Source organism: Triturus cristatus, chromosome 4_2 (assembly GCF_964204655.1).
Source record: "Triturus cristatus chromosome 4_2, aTriCri1.1, whole genome shotgun sequence".
In the NCBI taxonomy this organism is placed as follows: domain Eukaryota; kingdom Metazoa; phylum Chordata; class Amphibia; order Caudata; family Salamandridae; genus Triturus; species Triturus cristatus.
The window spans coordinates 309,792,134-309,806,297 of record NC_140586.1 but is presented as its reverse complement, the minus strand read 5'-3'; the positions used below and the strand labels follow the sequence as shown (position 1 = coordinate 309,806,297).

The 14,164-nt window shown below is 47.6% G+C and overlaps 1 protein-coding gene across 1 annotated transcript in view; it reads left to right on the top strand.

The window, feature by feature from the left end:
* Window positions 1–14,164, top strand: part of PRDX6 (peroxiredoxin 6) — a 105,096-nt gene that overhangs the window by 27,735 nt on the left and 63,197 nt on the right. The window contains exon 2 of the mRNA XM_085601636.1: window positions 13,238–13,394. Within this exon, the coding sequence (XP_085457762.1) occupies window positions 13,238–13,394 (157 nt within the window). The remainder of the gene's footprint in view (window positions 1–13,237; window positions 13,395–14,164) is intronic.

Sequence of the window (14,164 nt, the reverse complement as noted above, 5' to 3'; positions counted from 1 at the left end):
ACCTTTACATTTTGTACCTCAACACCAAAAGTACTCCACTAGGGTCAGTCTCCACCCTTGGTTACAATTTAGTACTTGTTCACGATTATGGGAATTATTTAATTTTGCTATACCACACTGGTCACACAAGACTGGGTCCTTTCCACCATCAATTCCCCTCTACTTCTCACGCTTTCTCCAGTCTCTGCTTCCATCCTGCATAGAGCAGGAAATTAATTGCCAAACTTCCCGAACTGCTGTGAAAAGAATAAGACCTATAAAGAACCCCAAAATAAAATGGCTCCTGTATTTCAGTGGTTTAAGAGAGAGTGCAGACACTATTCTATCACGGGTTTATGGGGCAGCGTTCGAGGTGCATAAAGTTCAGTAACTGTGGGCGTGGTCAGCGAGCGTGGGTATAGGGGTCTGACATCTACCAAAAAATTCAGTAACTTTTTTTTTTTAACCTAGTGGGGAAAACATGGTATGTATTGCGTTGAGTGGTCCCAACCGTTTGAAAAAAAGCTCTACAGCATTAGTTTGAAAAATGTATAATGTATAATGTACAATTTAAGATGAGTAGCATACTGTGTAAATGGGCTGTTGCAAGTATGCAAACACTTTGTTTAAATGTTTAGTGATTTCAGTAGTTTTTTTGTAACCTGCTGCTGGCCTGCCTCTGCCTTGTCTCAGTAAATGACAAATCCAACCCCCCCCCCCATCCCCTTGTAGCAACTCAACAGTTCAGGAACATTGTGTTTCAAATACCAAGTGTTGGGAACTGTTTTGATCACTCATAGAGCCTGTGAATCTTTCCCCGGACTGTCCATTTCCCCTGCACAGGGGAAGCTATCTGCATTCTCGTAAATCTGATCTCAATTCTAATTGACCTGTGGTCAAGACTTGCTGCTTTCATTACTAAATATCTGTTAGTCCTTTTCTCTTTTTCTCCAATCTGTTTTGAACCTATTTTTAAACCTGCTTTATTTATTTGTAGGTCTCGCCTGGCTTTCGCAGTGCGCATGTTCTGCTCTTGCCATGCAAGGGCCTTTTGTAATCGATACAGATTCTGAAGTGACTTAAAGCCACACCCTTGTTTTCAATTGGTGCGCGTCATCGTTTATGTGAAATGCTGGCGCGTGATTGAAAAACTGCCTTTGGGGTCACTGCCTTGTCCACTTTTAAGACGGTGCTTTGTGATGGCACCTGCTCCTCGCAGGCTTTTTTTTAAGGTTCACCCTGAGCGAACTGCCTTCTGTGAATCAAAACAGACTTCTGCTGAGTTTTACATTATGTGAAAACTTGTGAGCAGATATTCTGCCAGATGAAAGGAGTGTCTGTCCTGATTCCTGACCAAGTGCCAGATGCGCCTATGTATCTAGACACAGTCTGGTCATAGTTGGGAGGATGTGGAGCATTCACCGAACATTTGTGGACATTGGGTGTCTGCCCAACTCAAAACCACCCCCTCAGCCAAAGCTAAGGTCTGGAACACGTAAGTAGGTAAATCAATGAAGCAAATGGAAGGAATAGGTCAAATAAGCAAGAAGTGCATCGACACACACCATTCTATATGCATAATGTAGGCATTTTCTCTCTGAGAGACACTCCAGTTATCTTGAGACTGGTTTGAAATCAATCTAATTTGACCAGTCACATTAGGGACATCTTTCCCGTACCTGGGACCGACGGCGTGAGATGTCTGCAGCTCTTCTCTGCTGACTCCTGCTCGGGGACTTTATCTCTTGGGGGGGAGGGGGGGGGGCCTGCAGCCATCCCCGGCACCCTGTCATCGCTATATTATGCCCAGCTTCCCTGGCCCATCGCGGACGCCTATGGCATCGCCGTCGCTGCAGCACCCCCTGCAGACCACCCTGACCGCACCAGTCCCACGCTTCTCTCCGGACTCCTGCGCACTGAGGGTGGGAGGGTCCCCCAGTGCACACCGGAGCAGAAGGGGCAGTGAGGAGGGCGCAGAGACCCCCCCCGGATCACTCCCTACTGTCTTGTATCCGACAGCAGAGTGGTCCGGCTTGCCTCTTCTCTCTCCTCTCCTTCTCTTCCCCTCCCGCTCCCCCTGCACAGAGCCCATGTAAAGGCTCAGCCCAGCATGTGGTACCCAGCACAAAGCGCCCCCCCCCCCCCCCCCCCCCGTGGACCCAGCATCCATCTCCGCATTTTGGGTTTCCCAGAGCTGTGAATGGGCTGACGAGCTCTTAAGAGTTACGGGCGGGTTGGACGTGGGAACCACACTAGGTGAGGAAAAAGGAGTGGAGGAAGTCATTCACATGCAAATACCAATTTCACATGGTGCCTATTTTCACAAATAATTTAGACCAAGTGGCCTTAAACCGCCCCTTGCGCCTCAATACTCCCAAAGTGTGCTCACCGACGATTACACACACGCGTGAGGAAACAAACGTGTGTGTGGTTGTTCGACCTCTTTGAGAGATCACCCACTTCAGCTCACAAAACATGCCAGCGGCATTAGGGTTTTACTAATCACTGCCCGGGATAATAAGAGGTTATTATGCTGAACCCGCAGAACCAGGAGTTGAACACTGCAAGAGCTGCAGGGCGGGGCTGCAGAGGAGGGGGTGAGCACCGACAACTTTCCTAATATACTAAGTTTTGAACGGCAGTGACCTCGGGATGGATGAAAAAGTTCTTACCAGATAGTAACAATGTACGCATCACTCTGCTAGGCACTGCATCCAATAACACAAACCACCTTACGCATCACACTGGCAGACAGTGGGTCTCATAGCATGCTAACCACCTTGCGCATCACACCGCCAGGCAGTGCACCCCATAACATGCTAACCACCTTGCGCATCACACCGCCAGGCACTGCATCCCAATACACAAAAACCAGCTTGCACATCACAGTGGGTCCCATAACATGCTAACCACATTACACACCACACCGCCAGCCACTGCGTCCCATAATACGATCACCATCTTACACTCCACACAGGAAGGCAATGCGTCCCATAACACAACCACCTTGTGCACCACACCGGCAGTAACTGCGTCTGATAACATGATAATCACACCTCAGTGTTCATCACGTAAGACATAAGCGCACTTCCCGAGTAGGGTCAAAGCAAAACACCCTTCCAACCACACATTGTCCATGGTGTATTTTGTTATCTGTGCAGATAAGCGCTTCAGGGTCCCACACGGGGTAGCAGGAGCTACACAAATGTTGTGTTACAATAGCACATTCGACAATAGATTGATTATTCTCTGGACTTCAGTGCATCCCTAGACTTCAGTGCATCCCTACACGACCAGAAGATTTTCCTGCAGTTACCTGTGTTATAAAGTGACAGTATAAAACACCTCCTATTTTACATCTGTTACTTGCTGGGCAATCTTTCTGTACATATTTGCGCTGCGTTCACTTCTACTCTGCTTACTACGCCTGCCTGCATGTGTGTTGGTTTAACCTCTTAGCTTCTGACACGTTTCCAGCCCACTACTGAGCCCTTTTTTATTTTATTGTTTGGGCACTTTGTGCCTAAGCTTTCATAACTTTTTTTTTTTTTTTTTCTTTTCCCCCCACAAGATCTCGGGGCAAAACTTTTGTCCTTTTTTAGGTCAAGTGTTCGAGGCCTCTTGTATATACTTTAGTCTATACTTGTATGTGTGTACTTTGTGGGCTCTGGAGATCAGCCCTCGGACTTGTCTGCGTCTGCTTGGGGACTTTTTTTTTTCTGTTCAATTGTCTGTATTTAACTGTCTTGATGGAAAACAACCAGCAGAGGTCCATACAATACCAGAATCACTTTAGCAATCTCTAGGTCCCAGTCCATAGAAATTGTCTTCCACGAGCACCCGTAGACAATATAAAAAAAAATTTAAATCTTGTGTTTTCAGTGATAACCACCGAAGGTCCTGATTTTATATTAAAAACAGTGCTTTGCATTATACAGTTTCCCACTGAAAGGCAATATTTCTCTCCATGTGTTTCCATACCTGGCGTGTCACGCAGTATGGTGCTTACTTTCCCTTCATGTTAAATAACAGTAGATGTTTCAGCACCAAGGCTAATGTGCTGCATTGCTAAATACATATAAGGTCCCAAAGGCGAGACCGAGTGCATTGCAAATACTTGTTCATCCCTTCCCTCTGCTGTTTCCTGTTCAGCAAACTGCATTATATTTTATGTCCCTCCCACTTTGTTTCCCACCCCAAGGCAGCTGGTTACCATAGTTTCCTACATGAGGGAACTCCATTTCTCCTCACACGTCAACTTGTGTACTGACGAAATAAGTTAAATTGCTGCTTTGCAGCACTTGTACTTCCCTTCTCGTGGTAGTCGTTTCCCATTTCTCAATGTCATTTGTAGATTGTCTGCTCTTCATATAATATACCACGGATGTTCTTCTGTGGGGCAACTCACTGAGGTTCTTCTGACAGTTGTACAGCTGCCAACTGATCCGGCTTCTTCGCGGCGTGGTTTATCATTCGGCAGCTTCTTTATCTAGGGCTTTGAAGACTGTAATATTATATGGATTGCATGTGTGGGTCATATTCAGCTTGAATGCTTATTCAGTTTGTGGAGAGGTAAAGGTGATGGCGGAGCAAAAATTGCAAAGCTGTTCTGGTAAAACCAAATCTTTTGCATTTGGGCCTGTTCTATGATGGTATTTTCTGTCTTCCGACCCAAAGGTCAGGTTCTCTAAAACATTGAAGTTGGGTACATGTTTAAACATTAAGCGATTTAATACTATTTTGCAATAACTTTTAAACTGATTTGCTGCAAATGCTATAGATTTTATAATCTCAATTTTACCGAATTGACGAATTTGCCCTGTAGATAAGTTTGCACAGCTCAACAAAATTCAGTCCTCTCTCTGCAAAAGGTGTCAACAGCTGTGAGAATGGCACCTAAAATAGCTCAAAAAGCTTTAGTTTAAGACCAGTCCGAAGAAACGTGATGCACAAACAAGGTGGCAAAACCTCTTCATGTATTGGCTATACGTGGAAGTGCACGGGTGGAGGAGTTACTGAAGAGCAATACATGGTAGGGGGCTGCTAAAGATGAATCTTTAAACAAACCATACTTGGTGTAACCATTAGTTTAAATGCTGCTGAATAAGTAGTGCATTGAGAGCAGGCATGACTCCAACTTGCAAGAAAAATGGCCCCCTTTACTGCAACTGAGTACAGTAGGCCCATTACCTGCTGCATCAATAGTAGCTGGGGCCCCTCAGAGGGCTATTCCTGAAACTAACTGCTCTGCTCAGTCTATTCCATGTGTGCTCTGGCATTTGTCTTCTGGAAGTACACAGGCAGGCTCCAGCTACTTTTAGTATAAAATGATAAAACCCCCAAAAGTCCCTGAAATTTAAAATGGACGAATTGGCACCAACTACTTAAATCTGGCTTTTTTTATTAAAAAAAATGTAGAAACTGAACTTTTACGCCTATAAATGCAGTTTACTTGTGTCCACCAACTGCATCAGTCTGTAGATCCTCTAGGTAAGGGGTCTTCAACTTTTCCTGCAATAAGAGCTACTTATGATCAATGAAAATCGTCCTGAGCTGCTAATAGTCCTCAAATCAGCTTCAAATATATTTATTCAACCATATTCTTCAAACAGATTATCAAAATACACACATTTTCATCTTGTGCACACACTTTCAATTTTGGTATAAATGTATTAATTTGCACACACTTATGATTTATTAGGCTGTGCTGCACACAGAGCTACTTACAGATAGTTTGAGAGCTACCAGTAGCTTGTGAGCTACTCTTTGGAAAAGCCTGCTAGGATAACTAGAACTAAATCAACTGAGTGAAGAGCTGAGCAGCAGGTGGCATATGTCAGATATCTTGGTTATTTCTGTTTCCTAAACAGTGTTCCAAAAGAATGTCTTTATGCAATGCACTTACACTGCCCTTCATTAAGTTTAATGTCAGTTGCCCATAGACTATGTAATCGTAACCTTGTTAATCTTGAAGTGATTCTACGCTAACCGATTCATTGTCCATTTCTCTGAAATGTTGGTGAGTGGCAGATGTCTCTACTTGGAAGAACTAGTTGACATCAGTCATGTCTGTTCGTCTCTCCCGCTTCTATCAGACATTGTACGAGCTAGGTGCCACCATCCACTTTACCATGAGGTGATGAACACTCCGTATTCATTTCGTTGTGTTAGATTAATTTATTTTATAAAGTGCTGTTGCTGTCTGACTATCAGATATCTTGGTGCTGAGAAAATGGAGTGGAGGGCCGTACTGCAAAAATGGGTTATAGGTTGGTAAATGGACAGTTGGAAGTTTTTTTTGTTTTGTTTCTCTGCCAGGGGTTTCCGACTATATATCGGAAGGTACTGGGCCAGCGCTAGGCATGGGCATTGTGGGCAGCTACCCAGGGCCCCCACACCCATCCCACCAACATGGCCATACAAGAACCAGTATGCCACAGCATACTGACCATGTGCCCCATGCTCCTGTGAGCAATGTGTCCTATTGAAATTGTGCCCACAGGAGGGACACCCCCCCCCCCCCCCCCTTTCCAATGGGTCGCTCTGATATGGTGTAGTGAGGCGAGACCTAAGGTAGAGGGGCCCTCCTACAACTGGGACAATAGGAGGGGAGATGAGTTGGCCTAACTGCTAAGGCGGTCGACCTTGAAACTGGAGAACTGGGTTAGACTCTCGGCAAGGAAGCTCAACATCCTGTGATTCTAGGCAAATTACTTAATGTAACAAAAATGCATGTCATGTAACGCAGCTGGTGCTGGTGTAAAGCGCTCTGATACCAGATACACTCGAGTCAAGTTCGTGCTATATAAAACGGTGTAAAAGTCATTCTTCGGAAACCCTTGCTGCCCACACTGATGCCCCGTGGGACCCCCCCCCCCCCCCCCTTGTCCCGCAGTTTAGTACACAGCAGTTTTAACCCTGTCAGCCTAAAGCAAACCTCACACATTCAGCCTTATAACTGTAAAAGAGGTGCTTGTGTGGTGGCTGAGAGGGATGGTCTGCATTCCAGGAGGGGTCTGCATAATGTAACTTAAGGAGCAGGGTCTTCCATAGAGATACAAACAGCCCTGAATGTCCCACATTGTGTGCAAATGAGAGGGACCTACCACATTACCTTTCTGCCCAGGTGTCCCAAAAATCCTAGAACCGTTCCTGGGAAGATATTGCAATATTTAGCTGCCGGGAAGAAACGACCTGGCTTGTTAGTGAGCTCTACGGTAAGAGGATACCGCAATCCAGTAGGTTACAGAAGATCGGAACAGACTAGGTCTAAAGTCTGAGATTCTTTAGATAAGTGGCATACGACCCTTCTTGTGGAGTGATTTTTTTAAAAAGCAAAATGGAGGGATTTGAAGATCATGAGTTTATCAGAATCCAGTGCAATTCCCTAGCATGGTAAAATGGCGCATCTCTGCACTGCAGACTTGGAATGAGGCTGGGTGACGCTTTCTGCACAAGTGGCTGCCTCTGGGTCATGTAGTTTGAAAGGGCAACATATGACAACTTGCTGTAATCCATCCTCTATGTTGATGCATGGACTGTTTTCTGTGTGTGCAAAGGTAGAAAATTAATGTTTTTCTTTAGGAGAGGTGTTAATGTACCGAAGCACTGGCTACCACAGAATAGATCTCAGACTTAATGGGTAGGTTGTTGTCAGATCTAATTTCAATACTTCTTGCTGATGCCATAGGAGTGGGCACATTGCCAGTCCAATCAGTCTCGTGCAGCTAACTGCCATAGCTTAGAACCCAGGACCATATTTACTCTTGCCTTGTTGATAAATTTCTATATATATATCGAAGAACAGCCAGTCACCATTGCAATAGAGATCTGACTCTTAACAGCTAGCAAAGGTGACTTTTTAGTTCGTGTCTCATGTGCAATCCATAAAATAGCAGAGCATACATCAAATATGGACTTTGAATTTGGATTCCTTCTGAGCAGCTGCTCCTCCTGCTGTGGGTGGCTTTTTCTTCGAGGTCTAGATGTCCAGGATATCTTAAGTGGCATGGCAGAGCAAATCAATCCTGGCATTTGTAGAGTGCACTACATACCGGTGAGGGACTCAAGGCGCGGGGGGGGCTGCTACTGTTCGATGAGCCAGGTCTTGAAGTCTTCTGAAGGTCAGAAGGTCTTCGGGCTGCCGCAGGCGGATGTGGAGGGTGTTCCATGTCTTGGTGGCGAGGTGGGAGAATGATCCGGCGGTCACTCCGGATGCGGGAGACGGTGGCGCGGGGGACGGTGGCGAGGGCGTGGTCTGTGAAGCGGAGCTGGCGGGTGGGGGTGTAGAGGCTGGATCGGCTGAGGTATGTTGGTCCGGTGTTGTGGAGTGCCTTGTGGGTGAGGAGTTTGAAGGTTATCCTCTTGACAGGGAGCCAATGTAGGTCTCAGGTGGGGTGTGATGTGGCTGCGGTGAGGGATGTCGAGGATCAGGCGTGCGGAGGCGTTCTGGATGCGTTGGAGCCCTTTCAGGAGTTTGGCTGGGGCTCCTGGTAGAGTGCATTTCCGTAGTCCAGTCTACTGCTGACTAGGGCCTGGGTGACCATCCTGGTTTCGGTGGGGAGCCACTTGAAGATCCTACGAAGCATGCGGAGGGTTTTCAAGCAGGAGGAGAAGGCGTTGACCTGCTGCCTCATGGAGAGGGTAGAGTCTAGGATGACCCCTAGCATGCGTGGTCGGTGGGTGTTGGGTGTTCCTAGTGCAGTCGGCCACCAAGAGTCTTCCCAGGCCGAAGGGGTGGATCGAAGGATGAGGACCTCCAGTCTTGTCCGAGTTCAACTTCAGTCGGCTGTTCCTCATCCAGTCGGCAACTGCCTTCATTCCTTTGTGGAGGTTGGTTTTGGCTGTGTGGGGGTCCTTGGTGAGGGAGAGGATCAGTAGGGTGTCGTCTGCGTAGGAGATGATGATGATGATGATGTTGTGCCGTCGTGCAATGTGGACGAGTGGTGCCATGTAGACTTTGAACAACGCAGGGATGAGACTTTGGGTACGCCGCAGATTATCTCGGTGGCTTGGAAGGGGGGGGGGCGGGGCGGAAGCTTTGTGTTCTGCTGGAGAGGAAGGAGGAGGTCCAGTCCAGGGCTTTCCCTCGGATTCCGGCGTCGTAGAGGCGCGTTCGTAGTGTGCGGTGGCAGACCGTGTCGAAGGCAGCTGACAGGTCCAGGAGGATGAGGGCCGAGGTTTCTCTGTCTAGCAGAGACCTGATGTCATCGGTGGCGGCAATGAGGGCAGTTTCGGTGCTGTGATTGCTGCGGAACCCGGACTGGGGCGGGTCCATGATGCTGTTCTCATCTTGGAAGCTGGTCAGTTGTTTGTCAGTCTTTTCGATCTTCGCCGGGAATGGGAGCAGGGAGATGGGTCGGAGGTTCTTGAGGTCCTTGGGTTCCTTGAGTAAGGCATTGATCTCTGCGTGCTTCCAGCTCTCCGGGAAGGTCGCTGTCTCAGAGATGTTGATGGTTTTCCGTAGATGGGGTGCGATGTTGCTGCTGGCTTTGAAGATGTGGTGTGGGCAGGGGTCTTCCGGGGATCCGGAGTGGACGGTGTTCATGATCTTGATGGTGTCGTTGTTGGTCCAGGAGATCAGGCGGTTGGTGCGCGTGGTGATCGGGGAGTCGGGGTCTCTGTGGTTGCTGGGGTGGTGCTGGCGTTTAAGCGGTCGTAGATGTCTGCGATGTAAGAAGGTGGCCAGCGAGTCGCAAAGGTCTTGTGAAGGTGGGATGTCGGTGTTGCAGCTGGGGTTGGAGAGTTCCTTCATGTTGAAGAGCTCTTTGCTGTTATGTGCATTGTTGTCTAGGCGGTCTTTGAAGGTGGTCCTTTTGGCAGATCTGATGGTGGTGGTGTCTGCGGGTGGCGTTCTTGTGGGCAGTGTAGCTTTCCGGTGTTAGTACACGGATCCAGGTTTTTTCGAGTTTTCAGCAGGTTCTCTGAGGCCTGGAGGTCTTCGGTGAACCAGCTGACTTTCTTGCTAGTGTGGGTGTTGGAGGGCTTCTTGAGCGGGGGGGGCGAGGGTGTTGGCGCAGTCGTTGATCCACTGCTTGTGGTTGTGGGCGGCGGTGTCAGGGTTGGTCGTATCTGCGGGTGGGTTCCGTGCAAGGTAGGTGGAAAGCTGGACTTCAGTGACTTTGCTCCAGCAGTGGCGTGGCATCTGTTGGGTGCAGTGGTGCGTGGTGGTTTTCTAGAAGGTGAAGTGGATGCAGCTGTGATCTGTCCAGTGGAGCTCGATGGTGTGGTTAAAGGAGACATGGGAGCTTGTGGAGAATATGGGGTGGGGGGGGGGTGGAGTCCAAGCGTGTGGCTGGCGGAGTGGGTGGGTGTAGTCTGAGTCCGAGGTTGTCGATCAGGGTGGAGGAGTTGGTGTCATTATTATTCTCGAGGTGGAAGTTCAGATCCCCGATGAGGATGTAGTCCATGGAGGCAAAAGACACACAATTGATGGACGGAATGCAGAACAAATCAAAACCTTCATCCCCAGTCAAGAGATCTGGGTTAAATCCATTCTTTTGCTCACATGCCACCCCAGTTTAGACCTGGCCATATGCAAATCAGTCTTGACCCTGTGCCTCATGGGAACAGTCCAGTCAAGCCAGGTCCTCCCTGGACCGGAAACAAGCATCCTAGGACCAGTTTCGGAGTTTCACCCCTCGTCAGCCAGGATAGCTTGATTCCAGTGGCACAGTGAGCCCAGGACTCACGTCTGAGCCTACCTGGCGCACTTGGGGCGAGAAAGCAAAAGACACACCATGGAGGCGAGGGCATGTGTGCTGACTAGGTCGGTGATGGAATCTCTGAACAGTGCTAGTGGTCCGGTGGGTCTGTAGATGAGGGTTCCTCTGAGGGTGGTGTTGGGATCGGTGTGGATCTGGAAGTGCAGGTGTTCGGTGCTGCGGGTGTTGTCGGTGTTGGTTGAGACTTTAAGTTCCTGTGGACGATGGCGATTCCTCCTCCTACTACTCCATTGGTGCGGTCCCTGCAGGTAATTTTATAGCCTTCCGGGATGGCTATGGCGATGTCTGGTGCCGAGGAGGGTTTCAGCCAGGTCTTCGTCAGGAAGGCAACGTCTGGGGTGTTGGAGTCCAGTAGGTCCCAGAGTTCCAAGGCGTGTTTGCGTGCGGAGTGGGTGTTGAGAAGGATGCATCTGAGGTGGTTGGTTTCTTTGGTAGGTGGGTTGGTGGGACGAATGCTGGTGAAGCTGCAGTTCCGGCAGGAGAAGGGTCCTTGGGTGCGCTTCGGGACGGCCAAGCAGCAGGTGAATGATCGTCGGCGTGGAGGGTGCTGCAGTCGTAGCGGAGATGGGCGTTGTGGCGTTCGCAGGGGTCAATTTGGAGGGGCACGGATGCTAAGGTTGCTCATAAAGCGGAGAAAATCCCGGGTTTTTTTTAGCATGATTTTAAAATATATTTGGGGGGGAAAAGCTATTTGTTTTACAGGCCGTTGTCTAGGAGCATGGATTAAAAAAATCGAATACTTTGACAGTGTGGCTAGAAAGATCGACCCAATAAACAAACGTTTTCTAGTGCTCTGCCCAAAGAAATTGGTCAAATATTGGCAAAAATACTGTTTCAGCAGTGTTCCTGTACATTATTTAAAAAGCCATCGATTATTCAGTCTGCTCAAATCGGTGTGTGCAGAGAACGTCGTATAATTTATCAAGCAGTACAGAGACTGTCTTAACATCTACCTTCCACTTTTATAATGCTTTCCGTCATGCCCAGTTTGTGCATCCTTGGCTGTATATTGTGTAACACTATTTGCAAGTTTCAGAGGAAAAATGAACCATGGGGAAGAGGACACTTTGGCTGCATATTCTGTATGTGCGATGACGCATGCAGTGACGCGATCTCGCATTCCTTTGCGTAGGTTGCTTTGCTGCTAATGCTTTATATTGCGTTTGTAGTGCTTCCTGCCGACTAAGGTCTGTTCTCTACTTGACCTGTGCAAACTGAGGTATGCGCAACTCTCTGCTTATCACACCCATACTACGGTGCGCCAGAAACCTTTGAATACGGACCCATATTCCCTCTGTGGCTGCTTTAATCTCATTTGTGGTTTTGACAGCACTTGCCTTGATCATATCTGGAACAGTGCGAGTTGGGTTTGTCTGATTGCAGACTCAGCAACCACCCACATGTCCGCTCGGGCAGCTTACTAAGCAGTATGCACTCATGCAGACAGCTTCATTTCAGGAAAGTTTGTATCGAGTCCAAGGTTTGTTGGCTAGGTTTGGATAGGATCTCGCTGCCTGACCAAGGATTGAATATTCTGGCTAATCCTGTGCAAACGGGTGTTACACAGGGATCGTTATTTAGCAAGGCATTCCTCATCGATGCAATTGGCTCTAGTTCTAAAGAGTTAGGGCTGGAAGTCCCTGATCTGTGCTTTTTTTTTCAGACCAGTCTGCTCACTTGCAACAAAGATCCGATGGATGGGCCTGTGGCTTACTTTTTCTGTGAATATATGGGTTTATGGAGCTGCAGTTCTTTGGTAAAACACGACTAGACTGAGGGAGTGAGCATGGAGGGAGATGGAAATCTCCTACCACCCTGCACAGGGGTGCTTTCCAGCCACCAATTACCCCCATTATATGGATGGGCGAGTGAATCCTTTCACTAGAAAAAACGGTCCATATGGATCTAGCACAAAATTGCCCCAACACTTGAGACCAATCCCTGCTTTATGAGCAATCGGTCGTCTGGGAACACGAGCAGTGGGGTGGCAATTGTAACCCTGGTAACTGAACTGCATGTTAATGTTTGCTGTTGTGTCTTTGTAGTTTTAATTCTGTCCTCAGATTGTTGGATATTTTCCCTTTAGGATTATGGGTACTTTTTTAAATTTGTCTGGAAAGGCAAAGGGGTTAAACAGGCTCCAAGCACCACTATCAGAGGAGAACTGTCCTATCAATCCTTTAAGTAATTCGACCAGAATGAAAGTGAATGTGATGAGCCAGGTACTTATGGTTGGCGTGGTTGAACAGGCAGCATGCTGGCTTGCCAGGCCATAACCTCTTGATGGCAATGATGTTGGATAGGCATAAGCAAGTGATTCAACCTCTTCCACCTGAATAAACACTTTCTTTACCACAACCTGCTTTGGAACTCGGGCTGCACGTTTTTTCCCCCTTCTAGGCTGCCAGATAAGGCAGCTTATATGGCAAGCTAATGTGCTGCGTGTCCTGCGAAAATATTATGGGGGCTGTGGGTCTCGTGCTTCAAGGAATCAGTTGCTGCTCTTAACGTCTGTGTACATATGCTTTTTCCAGATGGGGCATCCTGTTCTCACATCCCAGGGACTATACTCCCGTATGCACCACCGAACTAGGACGAGCTGTGCAGATGGCACCTGAATTTGAAAAACGCGGTGTAAAAATGATCGCACTCTCAATCGACACTGTTGAAGATCACTTTGGCTGGAGCAAGGTAAACTGAGCTGATTGCTTCTAGAAATAAACTAGTGGTTCAAATAAAAACCACTAGTGGTTCAAAGGTATCTCAACTCCTCCTTCTCAAGGCAGCTCTAAATACTACTGCAAGATGTTTGGTGCAAAGTTAATTAATCAAATAATGCTAGTAGGCATCGCCCTAATACAGCTTCCTGTTGAAGCAAATGGTGTAGACGATGCACCAAATAATGCATGCAAGTTTTGCCATGTCAACAGTTCGTCTCCGGAGGAGGTTCTCCTTCCCACCTGAGCTCTGATAGTTTCAGATCTGACACTAGATGTATGCTACTTTAAAACTCTCAATTATGTTTGGTGTGTGTGGTAAGTAGACGTTTGTAATGATTTTTGGAAAAGTAGTTTTGGTAACTAAAGTTTGTTATTGTCCATGTTAAACATACTCATTTATCGAAGGATGAAGGGCTTAATTAGCCCGGCTGAGATTCAGACGTGCAGCCTGCATGTCACATTCATGTGCCTGTAGCAGATCTCTAACTTTGGAGGCCCCTTGCCCTCTTTGTAAAAATGAGAACGATCCATGGTTGAAGGAACTTGTGGACGCTTAGTTTTATTAAACATTTCCCTTGCAAATGTCTTTGTGCAGTGTGGGTTTCCAGCTTCAGTTTTGAGACTGAGCACTTACTGGTGTTCATGGATGGTTTTGCAAACTCCCCAGACACTAGGAGCAGCCTCAGTTATTTTTTGTGGCTTATTTTTGCGTGTTGTGGATTGGTTCGGGGAGGGGCGAGG